The sequence below is a fragment of the Sorex fumeus genome, unplaced genomic scaffold (assembly GCF_029834395.1).
Source record: "Sorex fumeus unplaced genomic scaffold, SorFum_2.1 ptg000264l, whole genome shotgun sequence".
Classification (NCBI taxonomy): domain Eukaryota; kingdom Metazoa; phylum Chordata; class Mammalia; order Eulipotyphla; family Soricidae; genus Sorex; species Sorex fumeus.
The window spans coordinates 8,162,106-8,183,311 of NW_026606321.1; the positions used below are offsets into that span (position 1 = coordinate 8,162,106).

A 21,206-nucleotide genomic window follows, 5' to 3' on the forward strand; every position below is an offset into this window, starting at 1 on the left:
CTGAGTGTGGGCTGGGAGGGCAACCTGGGGACGGAGGGGGACCAAGTGCCAGGTGGCCCGTGGGCTTCCCTTCCCACCACACTTCACTCAAGCCACGCCCATGGATTCACACCCACAGACACAGAGCACAGAGGCACGGACACAGACCACTCGGGCCATGGTCACGGTCACAGACCACACAAGCCACGGACACAGAACACACAGGCCACGGACACAGAACACACAGGCCACAGACACAGAACACACAGGCCACGGACACAGAACACACAGGCCATGGACACAGAACACACAGGCCACGGACACAGAACACACAGGCCACGGACACAGAACACAGGCCACACAGACCATGGCCACGGACACAGACCACCCAGACCACACTCATAGACACACATCACACAGGCCACTGACACAGACACTGTCACCCAGGTCAACTGCTTGTCCTGCCCATGGGGCTGGAGGGCTCTGGGCAGGGGTGGGGCGGGGTGTTTCCGACATGGCTGGATGAGCGTTAGTCATGTACCAACTCTCACAGTCACGTAGAGGTGTGGGGCTCTGACCCAGGGTTCTGGGGCCACTGAGAAACCTCCCCAGTCCCACTGATCCTTCATTCACCTGGGCTCTGGCGTAGGCAGGTCCGTGGAAGGGTGGAGGGCTGGCCATGAGCTCTCGGGAATAAAACCAAGTCGGGACTCAAAGAGGTTATTGACAATAGCCCTAACGTGGTAAAGAACACCGAGGCCAGACCCACTTTGTGGACACGGGAACTGAGGTCTGAGGAGATGCCATCCTCCGTGGACATGGGAACTGAGGCCTGAGGAGACGCCGTCCTCCGTGGACACGGGAACTGAGGCCTGAGGAGATTCCGGCTGGAGGAGGTGCACAGAAGGCAGGAGCCACCTGTGAGAGAAGCTCCGGCAGGAACAAATGGGTGTCGCAAGGACGTGGGGGTGGCCCACAAAGGCTCCCAGCTCCTCCCTTGGCGACATCATAGCAACAGAACGGTTCCTGGCTCCCGCCTGAGTCCCTCCACTCCCTGAGGAACCAGGTGGCCGGGTCTTTTCCCGCACTGGGTGGAACAGGTGGGCTAGGTTAGGATGTGGAGCTGCTTCGGGGGCTAGTGAAGCTCTGTCCCGGGCCAGGGCTTGGAGCAGATGGCATCAACCCCGACATCCTGGGCACTTCTCCGGGAGACAGAGGTGAGGTTTTGCTCTCCGCCAGGCCCTTCCCCACCTCACAGGAGCCGCCTGCCATGGTTCTGACGGAGGCCCGTGCTTTAACACGCGTCACTCCTGACGTGCTTCAAAGCATTCTCTCGGCGAAGCACAGAGCATCGTGGACATCACATGGTGGAGCGCTGCTCCCAGGGGCGCAGAGGGTGGCACAGATGAGCCTGCGGAAACCCTGCCAGTCTGAGCAGATGTGTGGCCTGGACTGTACCAGGTGTCCAGACACTTCAGGGGGACATGTGTCAGTTTTAAAGGATAGAGAAGGGACTGGCACGACAGTATTAGTTGGAAATGATCATTTTGGACAGGACTTAAGTGCTGAAAGTAGATAATGGGATGTATGTGATATCTGTATTGCAAACCATAATGCCCAAAAGGAGAGAGAGAGATGGAGTGAGAGGGAGAGAGAGAGGGAGAGAGGGAAAGAGAGAGGGGAGAGAGAGAGGGAGAGAGAGAGGGAGAGAGGGAAAGAGAGAGGGGAGAGAGAGAGGGAGAGAGAGAGGGAGAGAGGGAAAGAGAGAGGGGAGAGAGAGAGGGAGAGAGGGAAAGAGAGAGGGGAGAGAGAGAGGGAGAGAGAGAGGGAGAGAGGGAGGGAGAGAGAGAGGGAGAGAGGGAAAGAGAGAGGGGAGAGAGAGAGGGAGAGAGGGAAAGAGAGAGGGGAGAGAGAGAGGGAGAGAGAGAGGGAGAGAGGGAGGGAGAGAGAGAGGGAGAGAGGGAGGGAGAGAGAGAGGGAGAGAGGGAAAGAGAGAGGGGAGAGAGAGAGGGAGAGAGAGAGGGAGAGAGGGAGGGAGAGAGAGAGGGAGAGAGGGAGGGAGAGAGAGAGGGAGAGAGGGAGGGAGAGAGAGAGGGAGAGAGGGTAAGAGAGAGGGGAGAGAGAGAGGGAGAGAGAGAGGGGAGAGAGAGAGGGGAGAGAGAGAGGAGAGAGAGAGGGAGAGAGGGAGGGAGAGAGAGAGGGAGAGAGGGAAAGAGAGAGGGGAGAGAGAGAGGGAGAGAGAGAGGGGAGAGAGAGAGGGGAGAGAGAGAGGAGAGAGAGAGGGAGAGAGGGAGGGAGAGAGAGAGGGAGAGAGGGAAAGAGAGAGGGGAGAGAGAGAGGGAGAGAGAGAGGGGAGAGAGAGAGGGGAGAGAGAGAGGGAGAGAGAGAGGGAGAGAGGGAGGGAGAGAGGCAGAGAGAAAGGGAGAGAGAGGGAGGCAGAAACAGGAAAAATATCTTGGCGGGAGAGGAACTGGTGACGGTGGTGATGGGAAGCGTGCCCTGGTGGAGAGATGAGAGTCGGAACATTGCATAACTGAAATCCAACCACGAACTACTTTGTAACTGTGTATCTCACCGTGATTTAATTTTAAAAAATAAGTTCACTGTATCACTCGTATCGCTGTCATCCCGTTATTCATCTGTGTACTCGAGTGGGCGCCAGTAATGTCTCCATTCGTCCCAGCCCTGAGATTTTTAGCAGCCTCTCCGTACTTACCTTTCCCAATGCTAACAATGATGGGTCTCATCCCCTGACCCTGGGAAAAAAATAAGTTAATTAAAAAAATTAAGTACCTATAAAAAAATACTGATACAAATTAAAAAGTAAAAGGCCTTGCTCCTAGCATGCTTGCTGGTCCCATTAAGCAGGTGCTGCTGCATGGTAGGGCTCACCGCCTGCCTCCTCACACCCCTCCCGCACCCGCCCGCCTCCTCCCCCCCAGCCTGCTTTGCCTGCCTTTCTCTGAGCCCTTCCCCACCCCCCCAGAGACCCTGGAAACAGTGCTCTGGGGTGAGAGATGCCAGTGCCTGAGGTCAAGTGTGACGGTCTCAGACCTGGTGAGTGGCAGGTGGGGCCGTTCGCAGGTGGGCAGGGGTGGCGGACTAGCCTCTGTCCCTGCCGACGACGGACCCACGTAGCCCTACTAAAGATGCGTGTCTGCAGAGGGTCTCTGTGCCATTTACTGACCCCAAGGGGACAGGAAGGGGCTCCTGTTCTCACTGACACACAACAGGGGGTCTTCACAGCAGGAAGTTGTGCGACTATTCCTGGTTAAATGCCCCCCCCCTGCTGACCCGAGCAGCCAAGCTCTGTCCCTTGGCCCAAGTCTGCTTTGCTAGCACTGATGGGCCTTGCGGTGAAATCTCGCTCCCCCAAAGCCAACCCTCTGCTGATGTCTCTCAGTTGAGTTTGGGGCGAGGGTGGGGGGTGGGGCAGTGCTCAAGGCTTCCCCCTGTCTCTGTGCTCAGGAGACCGTATGGGGTCTACTACTACTTGTTGTATTATGGCTCCTGCCTCCACCTCTCTCTGGGAAGCAAAAGGATGGAGTTTCCGACTCTCCTCGAGGCTCTCCAGGTCACCGGCCCCGTCCCGAGGCCCACGCGGGCCTGGGATTGAGTGGCCTGGACACTGGAGGCTGGAGGAGCCCGGGAGGGAGAGAAGGGCTCTCTCTGCTGTGTGTGCAGGGAAGGGAATCCCGTTAGCACATGGAAGTGGGCAATGGGGCCCTGCCTGGCGCCAGGGGCCTCAGGGAAGGAAGATGCCACGCACAGCCCCCCACAGCCCCAGGCCTCTCACACCCCCATGTGCGGCCATGTGATGGCCAAGTACTCCTGACGGCCTGTGCAGGCTCAGAGAACCCTGGCGTGATGGGGCTCTAAGAGCCTTCTGGGCTGGGGCCAGAAACAGTCACACCCTGAGGCAGCACAGGGCGTGTCCCTGAGACACAGGCATCGCCCACGTATGCTGGAGGGGAGGCAGCTCTGGAACCAGGGAGCCCCTTTGTTTCAGCTCCTTGGAGCAGATGTGTGTCCCCACCTAGGACGCGTTCACCCTGTCCAATGACCCCCTTCTGAGCAGGAGTACTCCTCACAGGTGGGGCCATGGGGCCCCAGAGAGTCTCCCTCTCACAGGCTTTGGGGGGCTGGGTGAGAGAGTCCACAGGGACCCCCTAAGGACTCCTCACAGGACTCCCAAACAAGACTCTCCACAGGGCCCCCACAGGACCCCCACAGGACTCCTCATAGGACCCCCAAACAAGACTCTCCACAGGGACCCTGCGGGATTCCTCACAGGGACCTCGCACAGGACTCCCCAAGGGCCCCCACAGGACACCCACAGGGCCCTCACAGGATTACCCACAGGACCCCCCTCAGGACTCCTCATAGGACCCCCAAACAAGACTCTCCATAGGAACTCACAGGACTTCCCACAGGGACCTTGCAAAGGACTCCCCACAGGGCCCCATAGGGCCCCACAGGATTCCCCATACTTTTCACAGAGTCTCCACAGGACTCTTCACAGGGCCCTGCAACAGGACTCCTCACAGGGACATTGCACGGGACTCCCCATAGGGCCCCCACAGGACTCCCCACAGCTCCCCACCATAGAACTCCTCACAAGACTCCCCACAGGCTCCCCACAGCTAACCTATTACCAGGTTAGCTCCCAGCTCCCTTGTGGGACCTCCCGCCGCCGGAAAGCGGGGTCTTGCTCCAAGGCCGCTGTCTTCATCAGAAACCCTCGCCAACGCAGGAGACAGTGGCCAACCTCTGCACCTAAGAATGAATTTCCTCTATGGCTCCAGTTTCCACAGGCCAACTGGAAATGCTGCATAAAGGAGATCAAACTTCTTTTTCATTTTGGTTTTTGTGCCCCCCCCCCCCACCCCCGCCAGCTGTGCTCAGGATTACACCTGGCTCTGTGCTCAGGGACCATCCTGGTGTGCTTGGGGATCACACGGGGCGGCGTGTACAAGGCAGGTGGCCTGGCCGCTGTCCTAGGTTCCCCTCACTGAGATCAAATGAGATGTGGGGGGTTGCGGTCTCTCCCACCTGGCTGTCATGGGAAGTTCCCGCCTGCCCCAGTGAGCGCAGCCTCAGACACCCTGGGTCTCCTTTAATCAGCTAACGAGGGCTTAGAACTCTGCTCTTTCTGTCCACCTCCCCAGCTAACGGGTCAGCCCCACTCTACCAGCCACTATCACACAGTTCCATCCCTCCCCCCCCCCCCCACCCCGGCACACAGCGTGCCCAATCATCATCCCTCTGGTTGGCGCCTGGACGGGCTCACTCCAGGCTCTGTGCTCAGGGACCTCTCCCGGCTGTGCTTAGGAGACATGTGGGGTATGAAGGATGCAAAGCAGGTGGGTCACGAGCAAGGCAAGTGCCCCCTTCACTGCACTGTCGCTCCAGCCTCATCTGTCCTGTCTGTCTGTCCTCGATGAACACCCCCTCCAATATCTGCAGGCGCTGTCTCCCTCTCGCTGATGTGGTACCTCTCCGTCTACCACTGATCCGTATTCCACCTGTCACTATCTTTCTCCCCACGTCTGTCTCTACCTGTGATGCCTAAAAGAAAGTCACTCTTCACCCGATACCAGAAGAGGAAGTTCTCTGGTGGAGAGTGGCCTGGTCCTAGGTCTGTAGCCGGGTGTCACTCCGTGACAGCCGCACGGGGATCCAAAGAGCATCTGAGAAGCGCCAGGTTTCTGGGGTGAGGGGGACAGTGCTGAGGACAAGGCAAGTGGGCACGGCCTGTCATCGGCTTCTGAGTCAGCCAGTACTGGGGGGAGCGTGAGCAGAGCACAGGGCCAGGCAGGGCCGCTGGGCACCGGGCAGCCTGAGAACGTGGCAATCCACAGAGAGGAGGGCCAGGACGATAGTACAACAGGTAGGGCGTTTCCCTTGCATGCAGCCGACCCGAGTTCAATCCCCGGCATCCCATATGGTCCCCTGAGCACCGCCAGGAGTAATTCCTGAGCGCAGAGCCAGGAGTCACCCCTGAGCATCGCTGGGTGTGACTCAACAAGGAAAAAAAATCCACAGAGAGGAGAAAGCAGCGGCTGACGGAGCCGGGGACCCAGCCGGGGTGCTAGGGGGGGTGGCCCACTCTCAGCTGGGGGTCTCGCTTCTCCTGGACACCTCAACAACTCCCCAAGTAGCCATAACCGCTGGAAGGACTTTGTAGTTGTTGTTTTGGGTCCATGCCCAGCGGTGCTCAGGCTCTGTGCTCAGGGAGCACTCCTGGTGGAGCTCAGGGACTATATGGGGGGGGGGGCTGAAGATCCAACCCAATCGGCCGCAGACAAAGCGGACAAACATCGTCCTGGCTGGCCGACAGCTCCGGCGGGATTTTCTGGACTGAGCAGAGACACTCTCCATGCAGACGACGGGGCTCGTCTGGACAAATGCCCTGAGCGGTGGCAGGTGGCTTCTCACGCCATCCAGGTGGCCTCTTGGGCACTGCCAGTCTCGGGAACACCTGGCACAGGGGGTACCTGCAGTGGGTCAAAGATTAGCTTCTGCAGGGGCGGGGCAAGGTGGGAACTGTCGCCTGGTGCCTGGGGCTTCTCCGGGCCCCATGCTGGGGTCACTCTGGGTATTGCCGGGGGCACCGGCTGCAGAGCTGGACTGGGCTGACTTGGCTGTGCGCCCAACAGCACCTTCGCCCCACACTGGCTCTCTGGGCCCCAAGTCTGAGCAGCTTGGACTGATTCTGTGTTTTACCTGCCCACAAAGACGGGGTCCCCAGGCTGAGTGTCAGGTATGCATGGATTTATTTCAAATGTGTCCAATAAGATTTTCCACTTGGAATGAACAATTTTTTTGAACCTCTTTCCACATATTATTATAAACAATATTTCCTCATCTCCTGGAATTTCTTAGAAAGGACCAAGTCGGGGAGCAGAAGAGAAAATGAAGGCTGGGAGAGGGGTGGGAGGGGAGGACCAGGAAGCAAGTCTGTGTGGCGGCGGGGGGCCGGGATGGAGGGGGGGAGAGAAGAAAACCGTCATGCACATCACCAACGACCGCGCTCTCCACTGCCCGCATCCCCGACGAGCACTGAGGGAAGATGAGTCCGATGGCGTCGAGGAAGGGGATGGTCCTCTGTGTGGGGGGCGGCGGGGAGGGGGGCAATCGCAGGGGGTCCGAAGAGCCTAGCAGAGCGTCCGAGAGACCATCGCATGTCCCGGCCCCTGGTGGCCACAGCAGCCGTGCCTGTCCCGCGGTGGGGAGGGGGTGCGTACCGGGCGCCCCCGCAGAGCCTGCGGCGGTCACAGTTCCACCTGGGGACAGCTGTGCTGGGAAATCTCGGAACCGGCGACATCACCTTTGCATTTTCACCAGCCGACACCGTCTCAAGCACAAACATGGTCTCAAGGCGTCTTCGAGGGCAGTGTCCTGCCGGCGGCGGGGGGAGCAGCGACGGGCAGGCGCAGACAGAGGCTGTGGACACAGCAGGTGGCCAGCTGGGCTGGAGGGAGGCGCAGGGGGCAGGGAGGGGGCGTGGGGTCCTTGTCCCCGCTGCCGGGTGGCAGCCGCTGTCCAGGGAGGGAGAAGGGCCATGGCAGGCGGGCACGGGCGGGTGTGGGTGGGCGCGAGCGGGCGGGTTGGCACACTGCTCCACAGGGGTCAGAGGGGCTCGGAGAGGACCGTGGCGCGTCGTGGAAACCCGCAGGGCAGGGCCTCGGCTCATCTGCTCCTAACTAAGACCGTCTCCTCTCATTCAGGGCTCAGTTCCGGCAGGAGGTCACACGGTGGTGGAGGCGGAGATGCGGGGGCGTGAGTGGGGTGAGTGTGAGTGTGGGGGTGGCGCTCGTGCCCGCGGCCTCAGCCGTCGGACACCGGTGGGGTGACCCAGCCGTACTTTTCGTGAGTCTTCACCAGGCTCTTGAAGGTCGCCTCCGCTTCCTTGCGGCTGAAAGACTTTTTGGACTTGCCGGCTTTCCTGCAGATGCGGCCCTGCGGGGGGGAGAACAAAGCAGGTCAGAGCTGGGCGGACGGTTCCTGCCCGCGCCTCACGGAGGGCACAGATACCAACCCGGCCCACCGACGCCTCCAGCCCCACTGGAGTCACCATGGGTGACAACCCACCACATGAAGGAGCATCGACTCCGACCAGCCACTCCTCCCCACCCATCACAGCCCTTTCGCTGGACTCCCAAGCCTGCGTGGGCGGGCCGGGGTGAGCCCAGGGAGACACGACTATCCGGAGGGGGCAGTGCTGGGCGAAGCTCGGGGCTTTGTCCTGGTGGTGCTTGGGGGACCCTCTGTGGTGTCAGAGGTGGGACGGAGGTCAGCTGTGAGCTGGGTGAGTACCCTGACTGTTCCACCCACGGGAGACACAGACACAGATCATCAAGCATTGTCAGGTGATAATCCCCCTGGATAAAGCAACTCCTCTCTCTCTCTCGCTCACACACACACACACACACACACACACACACACACACACACCCCACCACCATACATATATACCACACACACACACCACACACACATACACCCCACACATACTCCACCACACACACTCCCACCACACGTACACCCACACCACACCCTCTCACCCCCACCACACACAACCACACACCTATATCACAACACACACCCCACATTCCCACACCACACACATATTACGCACCTCCCACCACACTCCCATCACACACACCACACACACACACCACACATGCACACACACACGCACACATACACACACACACACCACACACACATACACACACGACAGGTCCGGAGCAGCGCCCTTGAGAAGCCCTTCTCCAGCAGGCCTGGTAACCCCATTTGTTGGCCCTTCTCTTTCCGCAGCCCGTCCATGTCCGTGAGTGCCTGGACATGTTTCCCGGCCGGGGTGTGAGCCCCGCTCACCTGCGCAGGCCCGCGGCCTCACTGCAGGGGGAGCACATGTGGCTTCTTGAAGTCTAGAACTTGCAGGCAGCTGTGTAGCGGTCTGAGGCTTTTCTTTTGTTTCTGGGTCTGAGTTTTAGAGTGGCGGTTTCAGGAACCTCAGGCTGGAAAGCTCTGAGTCTCACCCCTACTGATGCACTCCTGACACCTCCCATAGCTACCTCCTTGGTTTCTGCCTTCCTCACTGCTCCCCTCTCCCTCTCCACTCACTGTTCTCTCCACCCCCGTCCCCCATGCTCGCCCACTCTCTTCTTCCAGTCTGCCTCTGTCACTGCCTCCCATTCCCACTGTGTCTGGCTCTGGCTCTCTGCCCCAGGTAGCTACTATCTGTGTAGCCCGGGCTCAGTGTGGGGATGTACTTCAGCACCTCCACCCAAGATGCTATCCCAAGAACACAGAAATATGAGCATGAGGGAAGACCGTGCCCCATGCCCATGGCAGCGTCCTCAACAACCATGACAAACACAGCCCGAGTGCTAGAAGCCGGATAAAAGATGAAAGATGTGTTGTGTCTATATACATGGAGCACTCTTCACTACCAGAGAGAGCACTCCCCACTACCTCAGGAACAATCCTCACTACCACAGGAACACTCCTCACTACCTCAGGAACACTCCTCATGATTACAGCAACAATCCTCACTGCCTCAGGAACACTCCTCACTACCACAGGAACACTCCTCACTACCTCAGGAACACTCCTCACTACCACAGGAAAAGTTCATTACTACAAGAATATTTCTCACTACCACTGGGACATTCTTCACTATCTCAGGAACACTCCTCACTACCACACAGAACACTCTTCACTACCACAGGAACACTCACTACCACATGGAACCCTCCAACTACCACAGGGATATGCCTCATTACCACAGGAACATTTCATTATTACAAGAACATTTCTCTGTACCACTGGAACACTCTTCAGTACTACAGGAATTCACTACCACATGGAGCACTCCTCTCTACTATAGGAATACTACCACAGAAATACTCCTCACTACTATAGGAATACTCTGTACTACTACTACTCTGTACTATCACAGGAATACTCTTCACTTCTACCTGGAACACTCATCACCACTACACAGAACACTCCTCTCTACAATGGGAACACTCTTTACTACCACAGGAACACCCCTCTCTACCACAGGAACATTCTTCACTACCACAGGAACACTCCTACCATAGGAACACTCCTCATTACCACAGGAACACTCCTCTCTAACACAGGAAAACTCCTCTATACCATAGAAACACTCCTCTCTACCACAGGAACACTCCTCACTACTACATAGAACACTCCTCACTAGAACAGAAACACTCCTCACTACCACACGAACACTCCTCGCAACCACAGGAACACTCCTCTCTACCACACAGAACACTCCTCACTAGCACAGTAACACTCCTCACTACCAAAGGAATACTCTTTACTACCACCCAAAACACTCGTCACTACCACAGGAACCACTCCTCACTAACACAGGAACAGTCCTCACTACCACAGGAACACTCCTCTCTACCACAGGAACACTCTTCACTGCCACACAGAATGCTCCTAACTGCCACAGGAACACTCCTCACTACCACCCAAAACACTCCCCTCTACCACAGGAACACTCCTCACTACCACAGGAACACTCCTCACTACCACAGGAACACTCCTCACTACCACAGGAACACTCCTCTCTACCACAGGAACACTCTTCACTGCCACACAGAACATTCCTCACTGCCACAGGAACACTCCTCACTACCACCCAAAACACTCCTCTCTACCACAGGAACACTCCTCACTACCACAGGAACACTCCTCACTACCACAGGAAAACTCCTCTCTATCACAGGAACACTCCTCACTATCACACAGAACACTCCTCACTGCCACAGGAACACTCCTCACTACCACACAAAACACTCTTCAGTAGCACAGGAATACTCCTCACTACCACAGAAACATTCATCTACCATGGGAACACTCCTCACTACCGCAGGAACACTCTTCTCTACCACAGGAACACTCCTCACTACCACACAGAACACTCCTCACTGCCACAGGAACACTCCTCACTACCACACAAAACACTCTTCACTAGCACAGGAATACTCCTCACTACCACAGAAACATTCATCTACCATGGAAACACTCCTCTCTACCACGGGAACACTACTCACTACCACAGGAACACTCTTCTCTACCACAGGAACACTCCTCACTACCACAGGAACATTCCTCTCTACCACAGGAACACTTTCTCTACCACGGGAATACTCCTCTCTATCATGGAAACACTCCTCACTGCCACAGGAACACTCCTCACTACCACAGGAACACTCCTCACTAACACAGGAACACTCCTCTCTACTACAGGAACACTCCTCACTACCACAGGAACCCCCCTCTCTACCACAGGAACACTCTTTACTACCACACAAACACTCTCTACTACCACAAGAACACTCCCTTCTACCATAGGAACAGTCCTCACTTACTACAGAAGGACTTTCTGTGTTTGGTGACAAGATGAAGCTGTCATGCTAAGTGAAACAGGTCAGAAGAAAAAAGTGCTCCCACTCATGGAATAGAGAGACATCACCGGGAACCGAGAGAATGAAAACAAGCCCCGGGATCTTGACCACAGATCTGAGGAGACCAGAGGCCTAAGGGAGAGGGAAGTTGCAGGGTCTGTGGGGCCCTGATATGATGAGTAACAGCTGGTGGGTAGGTACCACCCAGCTGGAAAGCTGTAAAACACACACCGCTTTGTGTGCCAGTGTTATGCCCATGAACAAAGTGACATAGCTACAGAGCATGCTCAGAGGGCCCGTGCAAGTGCTGAAGGAAGAGATTTGGTGCCTGTCACACCCGAGACTCCAGGGTCTGTGGCCCCCAAACTATACTGGTATGATTCTGGTGATCCCTGAGTACTGCCGAGAGTGAGCCACAGAAACAAATGAACTAAGTTCATAAACGCAATGTTCTGAGGATGAGGAAGTAACAGGGAAATTACCTCTGTAAGTTTCTCCCCACCAGGAGACAGTGAGGGGATCGCCACAGGGCATCATCATGGGTACAAGACTGAGGACACAGGGCATTGTGCTCACTGTCATGGTCCTGAGAGGGCATGAGACTAGTGGGGGACAGCAGGACTGGAGCCAAGGGAGGCCGGGGCCAAGTTCTTGAGGCAGGAACGATGAGTTCTCCAGGAGTGGATGCTCAGTCCTGAGGAACGTGGCTGTATGTATGCCCGCGTATATGTTTGTGCACATGTGCATACTTGTATACGTGTGCGCATGTGTGCATGTGTGTGTGTGTACTTGTGTGTGTGTGGCAGGGGGGTCAGGCAGGAGAAACCAGAAGCATGAGGTATTCAGGAGGAGCAGGTCCAGCGGGCAGTCTGTGGGCTCCTGAGAAGCTCCCCTGGGAACCCTGGGATGGAGGCTCCATGTGTGCATAGCTTGCACCACTCACCCAGCCCTTGGGTGCAGCCTTGGAGCTGGCAGCTCACAGGTGGGACAGGCTGAGGGGGAGGACAGGGCATCGCACTGACGGTGTCTTCAGAACCCTGTGAGGGCAGCACCAGCTGGCCGGGACTGGGCACAGACAGCAGTGATGTGGGGATGAAGGAGTGGGCGCGACTGAGCCCATGCCCCCCCATCCCCCGCCTGCGTAGGGGCCCAACCCAGCTCTCCTAGAGCACAAAGGGAGCAGGTAAAGCGCAGGAGTAATGTCCAGGGTGCAAAGGCAGGACTGCTCCCCTCGTGGAATCTTCTAGAGTTTTCTGTGGAGACACCTTATGTAACCACAGGTTTGGTTACAATCTCTAAAATATCTCATCAACTGTGACCCAATAAACACTTAATCACTTAATTACTTAACTTCCCATTAGTCGTTGATTTGCTCGAGCGGGCGCCAGTAACGTCTCCATTCGTCCCTGTCGCGTGCCGGTGTAGCCCAATGGCATCTGTTCGCTCTGGGAACATGAAGAGCCTCAAACCGATCGTTCATGATCTTGATGAAGAAGTCTGACCATCTGGTAGGTGGGCGGCCACGCGGTCTTTTGACATCCCGTGGGATCCAGTCGGTAACAGCTCTAGTCCAGCGGTCGTCTTTAAATCTCATTACATGACCAGCCCATCTGATTTTTGACACCTTGGCAAATGAGACATCGTCCCTGATTCTTGATAGTCAACAGATGTCGGAGCTCTGGATTCTTTCTCTCATTTGAATGAAACCTGATATTCCAAACATAGCTCTTTCTATTCCTCTTTGGGAGACCCGAATAGCATTCTCATCCTGTTTACGTAGGGCCCAGGTCTCTGAGGCATATGTTAATGCAGCAAGAACAGTGGAATCAAAGAGATGTACCCGGAGCCGGAGGTTCTTCGTCCTCTTAGCTATTTCTTCGACGTTCTTGAAGGCGTTCCAAGCCGCTCTCTTCCTCCTGCGCAGCTCGGGTGCCAGGTCATTTGTCATGTTGACCTCTCGACCTAGGTACACATAGCTGTTGCATTCGGAGATGGTCGTTCCATTGAGAGCGAATGGGGCATCAGAAACGAGGCTGTTTCTCATAAACATTGTCTCCGTAAGATTCAGCTGTAGTCCTACCTTTCCACACTCACGGTCAAAGTCGGCCAGCATTTGTGCCGCTTGGCTGATGTTTAGTGTTATTAAAACAATGTCATCAGCAAAGCGGAGATGGTGTAGTTGCTGACCATCTATCTTCACTCCCATTCCTTCCCATTCCAGTCGTCGCATGATGTTTTCGAGGGTGGCACTGAAGAGTTTCGGTGAAATGGTATCACCCTTCCAAACCCCTCTCTTGACATCAACGATCACTTCTTTGTAGAATGGTGAGATCCTGGTAGTGAATACGCAATACAGCTCACGGAGGATCTTGATGTACTGGGCTTGAATGCCCTGATTGGCTAGGGCTTCAATGACCGCTTCCGTTTCAACATAATCAAAGGCCTTCTTTAAATCAATCAACGTTAGACAGAGCTGCATCTTGAACTCCCGAGAGACCTCAATGAGCTTGGTTATCGTGTGGATATGGTCGATGGTGCTGAATCCTTTAAGGAACCCAGCTTGCTCGCATGGTTGTCCTTCATCTAGTGTTCTGCCAAACTTATTTAGGATGACTCGAGTGAACAACTTGTAGATGACAGACAATAGGCAGATCGGGCGATAGTTGCCAATGTCATGGATGTCTCCCTTCTTGAACAGTAGTACGGTCCTGCTGGTTTTCCATTGGGACGGAACCTTGCATTCAGACAGGTAGCGAGTGAAGAGCCGAGCCAGTGTACTGATGAGTACTGACGGCAGGTTCTTCAGGTGTTCAGGTCTGACCTTGTCTGGGCCGGGTGCTGTTTGCTTCTTTACCGATGAAATTGCGTGTCGGATTTCGGAAGGGAGAACGTTGGGAACGACATATCCATCCTGTGGAATTTGGTATGTCGGCAAGTGGACATGGCTATCAAAGAGATTTGAGTAGAAGTCATGGATAATCTTCTCCATTGCCGTTCTGGAGGATGTGATAGATCCATCAGGACGTCGGAGGGCAGTCATCTTGGTCTTGTAGTTGAAGGACAGGCGGGCGTTACGAATACTTTTCCCGGCTTCTGCCGCATCTACCAGCACTTCTGCTCTTCTCTCTTTGAGGTCTTCCTTGATCGCATCTCTGCACTGCTTTGCGAGCTCGGACGTTAGCTTGCGGTTGCCTGAGGCATGCGCCAAACCACGTTGGTGAATAAGCTCAGGAGTTTTCGAAGACAGGCATTTTTTTGTGGCATCTCTCTCTTGGCGTTCCTCGCACAATCATGGAGGTGCTGAACCAGTCTATCGTATTCCTCGTCAATGTTGTCAACAATGGCATCTTCCCATGTTGCCACAATAGTGCAAAAGAGCTCCCAGTTGGTGGTCGTTCTGGGAGTTCTCTTTTTAAACTTTGCAGCCCTTTCTCCCCGCTCTGTGAAGTAGAATTTTGCACGAAGGAGACGGTGGTCCGATCCCGTTCGGAATTTTGGAACAACAGCGACATTGGTCAGGCAAAACCGTCGATTGAATATGATGTGGTCTATTTCGTTGTGGAATCGTTCACCGGGAGACTCCCATGGCCAATGTTTAGATTCTGCCTTCTGGAACTGTGAGTTACCATGAATGGTCTTGGTCGACATGATGAACTCAGACAGTCTCTCACCCTGTTCGTTCCATTCTAGGCCATGGGTCCCGATGTGAAGTTCTTCAGCTGATCTTCTCGGTCCTATCTTGGCATTAAAATCACCCACAATGATCTTGTAGAAGGTGTGGTCTTTTTTATAGAGCTTCTCCAGCTCCATGTAGAACTTCTTGATTTCTCTTTCATCATAATGAGATGTTGGTGCGTAGACAACGAAGATAGAAACTGCCGGCAGTGAGTCACATATATTCAAATGTAAAGGTCCGATTCAGGTTGTTAGGCATTCGAATGAATCAATGCTCATGGCCAAGTTTGTGTTGACAAGGACACCGATGCCTCCGACACCTCTTTTATCGCATGTTCCGAGGAACAATTCTTCTCCAGTGTCGAAAACGGCATGGTGAGATTCGTGCCTTCTTGTCTCGGTCAGACCAATGATGCTGTACTTGATCATTCGCGCTTGTACCATTAGGTCCTCGATGGATGCATCTGATGCTAGCATATGTGCATTGAAAGTACAGACGATCATTTTTGTCTTCCTTCGTTGTGGCAGCCTAGGTCGGCCTTGAGAATTTGTCGGCCTCTCCTTTCTCATCCTTCTCAGTGCTGCCATGTCGGTGAAGCCTTCAGGGTCAGGTGAATGAGACCAGTTGTAATTACTGGAGCCCCACCCTACCCTGCCCTGTCTGCTCCTACCAACCACTAGAGACCCAGGGATCGGATTGCACATAGAAGACCCACCCTACCCCTACCGGGACCAGATAAATACCCCACTGGCAGAACTCCACTACCGACACTACCTCCACTACCCAGCCGCCGCCACACTCCAGGACGCTTTCCGGACCTGATTTATGATGATTTAGTGTCATCATAAGACACTAAATACCCATCTTCTGGAATTGCCGTACCATATTTGATAGGGTTCAAATATGGTAACACCTACGAGGGCGATTAGAGGTCGCCCCAAAAGCCTCTATCCCTTTCGGAAAGACTGGCAAGCTGCCGAGAGTATTACGCCCGCACGGAAGAGCCTGGCAAGCTATCCGTTGTGTATTCGATATGCCAAAACCAGATATGACAAAACAACTGGACCCGATAAACATACTCAGATATTTTCTCTGGAATCTGCGCCTCTGAGGAAAACAAAACAAGCATCAATTCTGAACGCAGGCGGGTCACCATGGGTGCAGAGGTGCGGCCGCGCCTCCTAGACTGTCCCGCGCTCACACACGTCAGCATCTCTGGTATAACCGTGGCTATTTTTGATGCTCGCAAACCCCAAGCATCTCTCCTCTCAAAGAAAGCCCTAGCAATTATTGAGTCAGTTCTGAGACAGATTGCATTTTCTCAGAAGCAGCAAGCAGAGAAAAAGGAACTTGCAGCCAAAAATTTAAATTAGAGTAGAACATCATTTCAAACTTAGCTTTTTTTTCTTTCTCTTTTTTTGAGGTTCTGCTAACACTCTGAATAATCACGCTTCTGCAGAGGCTTCCTGGTGGGTTTCTTTAGCCTCCTCAGTATCCAGAAGTGGCAGTTGGCTAGCCCTGAGCTCCCTCAAGACACTCTGGATTATGCATGTGTGAGGGACATTGGGGCTTGAACTCCGTCTCACTCTTGGCCCGGGTGCTCTGAGGCACTGAGCCCACTGCCAGCCATCTTCCTCAGATCCCACACAGTTGGGCCACCAGAGTCACAGGCAGGTGTGGGCACACTAGGTTTGAATCCATGGCTTCATTCTGGTCAAGTAAACACTGCCAGCCACTTAGCCATCTTCCAGGCCCCTCGGGAAGGGTCTGAGCCACCTGCCCAAGCCACCTGTGCATGCCATCGAAGGGTCACAGGGGCTGGGGTAGGAGTGGACAGGCCGGAAGTCACCTTGGATGCTGTGCTCATGGCCCCTGACCTCCTGGGGCCGGGTCTGTGGTGGCTCTTATGCTCTTCTCTATGAAACCCCTGAGGAGTCTGACTCGCAAGGGTGCAGCATGGGGATTCTAGAACTCTCCACTAGGTGTCACATCTCACTTCCTGCCAGATGCTCACCAGAATGGGCTGTGCTGTGGGAGGGCCTCTCTCCCAGGTCGGTTCTCTTCTCCCCAGTCGCCAGCTCCTAGCCTACCATGCCAAGGCCCCACCTCACCCAACAGGCCTCCTGGGGTTCAGAGACCGGTGGTCAGCGGGACCCTGGTCGCAGGTGTCCTAGGAAGGAGGAAACGACACAAGGAATACTGGCTCTCCATGGGCTGAGGCTGACTCTGAACAGTTTCTGACAGGAAACAACCCCTTATCCAGCATCTGAAGCCACCTATGGACCCTTCTCAGACAAGGACTCTCCTCAGACCATGTACCTTCCTCAGACCAAGGACCCTCCTCAGACCATGGACCTTCCTCAGACCATGGACCCTCCTCAGACCATGGACCCTCCTCAGACCATGGACCCTCCTCAGACCAAGGACCCTCCTCAGACCATAGACTCTCCTCAGGCCATGGACCCTCCTCAGATCGTAGACCCTTGTCAGACCATGGACCCCCCTCAGAGCACTGGTTACATCCTGCTCCACGTCCCCTAGTTCTGGTCAAATTAAGTTTTGAACACTGGAATCCAGCTGGTACCATGCCTGAAACAAGCATTTGAGAGGTCCGGCCATACCCCACCTCCTCATTTGTGAGTGTTCTGCATATCCCACACAAACAGAACTCCACACAGACTCTCTCTCAGGGTGAGAAAGCTTAGGGCAAAGATGGCATGAAAGAGGCGCAGCTGCTGAGCCAGTGAATGGGCTTTTTCTGGGAGAGGCAGGCTGCCCCCCAGGAGGAGCTCTGAAGATGGTCAGCAAGGTCGAAAGCTGCCTCCGGATGCAAAGTTCTAGTCTCCCCGAAAACTCTCGCAGCCTCGGCTGACCTAATAAAAACTAAAGGTGCTTTTCTGGAAGCAGCAAGGATGGCTATTATTACTTTCAGGTCACGGCTTTGGGGAGGTTCTGTTTCAGCTCTTTCATCTGGAAAAGGTGCTGCTATCAACCTTTTGATGAAGCGGGAATTGTAAAAAGCCCAGCAAAGAATTCCATCAGCGGCTTCCGAAAGCGTCCGGGGCCTCTTTTAGCCCCACGAAGAACCACCAAGTGCCACGAAGCTTGTACCCACGCCGTGCTGGCCGCCGTAGCAGCACCTGGGCTCAGGCCCCTGTGTAAAAGAGGAAACTGAGGCACAAAGTTCTGGGTTGCAGTTGACAGAGTTGGTGGAGCTGGACCGGAACCTCCCCCGAAAGTGCCCAAGCCTCTAGGCTGCATCTGTGAGCCTGCACAAATCTAGTACAAGCTGGGGATCTCCCAGGGGTTATTGGGGAGCTGGGGGTGTCTCTTGGCAATTCTCAGCCAACAGAACGAGCAGTGTGGTGCGAGAGCCTGAGGTTCTGGGGACCACGCAGGCCACCCCAGGATGCTGGGGAGAGGCCAAGGCCACACTGGAGATGCTTGAGGGTCCACACGGTACTGGGAAGCCGGCTGAGAGCCCAGGTGCAAGGCCCGGGCCCAACCCTGCGGATCCCCCAGGCCCTGCAGTTTCTCTCCTCTCGTTTCCGGGGGTGGGGTTGGCCCACGCCTTGCTGTGCTCAGGGTTACTCTGGAGCCATCCCGAACTGGCCTTGGCCGTGTACCCGGCAAATGTACCTCCCCGCAGTCTGGCACCCCTGCAATTTCCAGCGGAGCATCGCACGGCTTGTGTTCAGCGTGAAGCAGAGTTTTCAGCTCTAAACGCTGCCAGTCCCTTATGGGGAAATGGAAAAGGTGCCTTTTCTCTCGTCACACAAGACTACGGGGGCTTGTCCTGGGCCCCCTCCCTCCCGTCCCCCCGATCAGGATCACCCTCACCTCACTTCGCTGTCTTCCCAAACTGACTTCCCCTCGACGTTTTCTCCTTCCAGCCCTGCCCACGAAAACGCTGCTGTGGGTGGCACATGGATGGGGCCTGTCTTGAATCCAAGCCCACGTGAGGGCCAAGAATGGCAGCCAGACACCCACAAGCTCCAGGGCAAGGCAACGGCTCGGCTGGGTGGGCGGCGAGTGGCGGGGGGCTGTGTGTTGGGGCGCATGGGCCAGGCTCTCACCGACCCCTGCCAGTGCCCCCACACCCCCACCTAAACCAACTGAGACCCTGTGTGCCACTGTCCAGGAACTTCCTCACTCCCCTCCCTTCGAGTGGCCGCCCCTGACACGGGGCCTGCCCCTTCTGGAACCGTCCTTCCTTCCACAGTCCCCCCAGCAACCCTCGGCTATAGCCTCAGAACCTCCTGGACGTCCCAGCGTTGTTGGGACTTAGCTCAGGGTCTGACACGGCTCTCTGATGTCTGGGTTACTAGCTGGATAGGGGTCCAGTGGTCCCCGCCAGTCTCTGCCAATGCGGCCACAGGTCACCAGACTCGAGAACGTTCCTGCCTCAGAGGAGGGAGGATTTCGAAGCAGAGCGTGTGGTCTGGCCACTGGAAGCGGCCGAAACACTCCACTGCTCATGACTCAAGAGATGCTGGAGGCTTCAGCCTGATAAGAACTAAACTCCCAACACCGCTGTGCTCGCGGGATGTCCCTTGGATGCGCACACAGAGCAGTGTCCTCAGACACGACACAGTGACGCCAGACATCAAGAAGGATGGTTTGGTTTCCTGGGAGGGCAGGGAGCCTGGTTGGCCGTTGCTAGGTAACTGCACATGAAGGCGACTCAATTCCACCTCGATTTTAGTGACCTGTGGCTGTGACAGTGGACCTGCCTGCCATGAGCTGCATGCACCGGGCCGCAGCGGGGAGACACGGCTGCTGTCACGAGGAAGCTCGCTAGGAACATCATCCCTCACGTCCCGGGTGCTCCCCCTCTCCCCTGCCTGGCACAGCGGGGGGCTCAAGCAAGCCAGCGAACACCGAAAGCTTCTTCATGGGGCAGCTGGATCCCAAAGCAAAGGTCCCACCTTGGCGTCATGGCTCGGGGACCCCGACCTGCCGGCTTCCGAAAGTTTCTTAGAAGCCGGCACGTCACAGGGTGGAGAAGGGACAGCGCGGGTTCTACGTGCATGAGTATATGTGTTTGCATGTATGTGTGCATGCGTGTGTCAGCCGGGAACAGCTGGGGCCCGGCATACCCCCCAGCCTCCTCCTGCCCTTCCCGGAGACATGGTGGCACTCAGAGGGTCTTCGTGACGACACAGGACGGGAGAGATGACGGTGGAAATGCAGCGAGAGCAGAGCATGGAGTGATACACGTGGGGCCTTGGCAAGGACACTGAGGTGGCCCCGGCGGACGGGAGGGGCACGGGACAGAGGTGGCTGGTGCTGACTTTGCTCTGATAGTCAAAAAGCTTCGCTGGCTGCCTGGGAGCCGCTGCTGCCCTTTGGGAGCATAGAACCCGCGCTGTCCCCATGTGCACCCTAGAGTCACCTGCACTGGGCCCTGGGGGCAGGCGAGTCGAAGCGCAGGGCCAGGGGCACCTCCCCTCAGCCGCGCTGGGCCCACTGGCCGCCTGCAAGCCTGGGGATGGCTTTCAGTGCCTTCCACGGCACAGAAGGTACTGCTGGGGTGAGGCTGAGCCAGTGCTCAGGAGCCGGGGAGACGCAGGACAGGGCAGGGCAGGGCACAGAGAGGGACCCTGTTCTCTCCAGGGAGGGAGCACTCTGGGAGCTGCTGAGAGCAACCAGCACAGGTCCGTCGTCCTGGTGTTTTAGGGTGACGCCGACTCGAGGGGAGCAAAGATCCATGTACACGTGCACACACGTGTACACACGCATGCACACATACATGCAAACACATATACTCATGCACATTCATACACACACGTGCACACACATGCATACACACATGTATGCACACACATACATGCATGTAAACACACTCATACACACTCAACCACACATACACAAGCACACACACATGCACACACATGCACACACTTATACACACATACACACCCATGCATGCACACACCCACCCATACATTCACACATACTTATACACACACACATATACACACACCAATGCACGCACACACACCCATACACACACATGCATGCAAAGATATGCACACACACATGCACATAAACATATGCACGCACACATGAACACAAACATATGCACACACACA

General features: G+C 55.7%; 1 protein-coding gene across 1 annotated transcript in view; it reads right to left on the reverse strand.

Moving 5' to 3' along the window:
* Positions 1–7,717: 7,717 nt before the first annotated feature.
* Positions 7,718–21,206, reverse strand: part of UBE2QL1 (ubiquitin conjugating enzyme E2 Q family like 1) — a 38,844-nt gene continuing 25,355 nt past the window's right edge. The window contains exon 2 of the mRNA XM_056109055.1: positions 7,718–7,941. Coding sequence (XP_055965030.1) covers positions 7,810–7,941 — 132 coding nt within the window. The 3' untranslated portion in view covers positions 7,718–7,809. The remainder of the gene's footprint in view (positions 7,942–21,206) is intronic.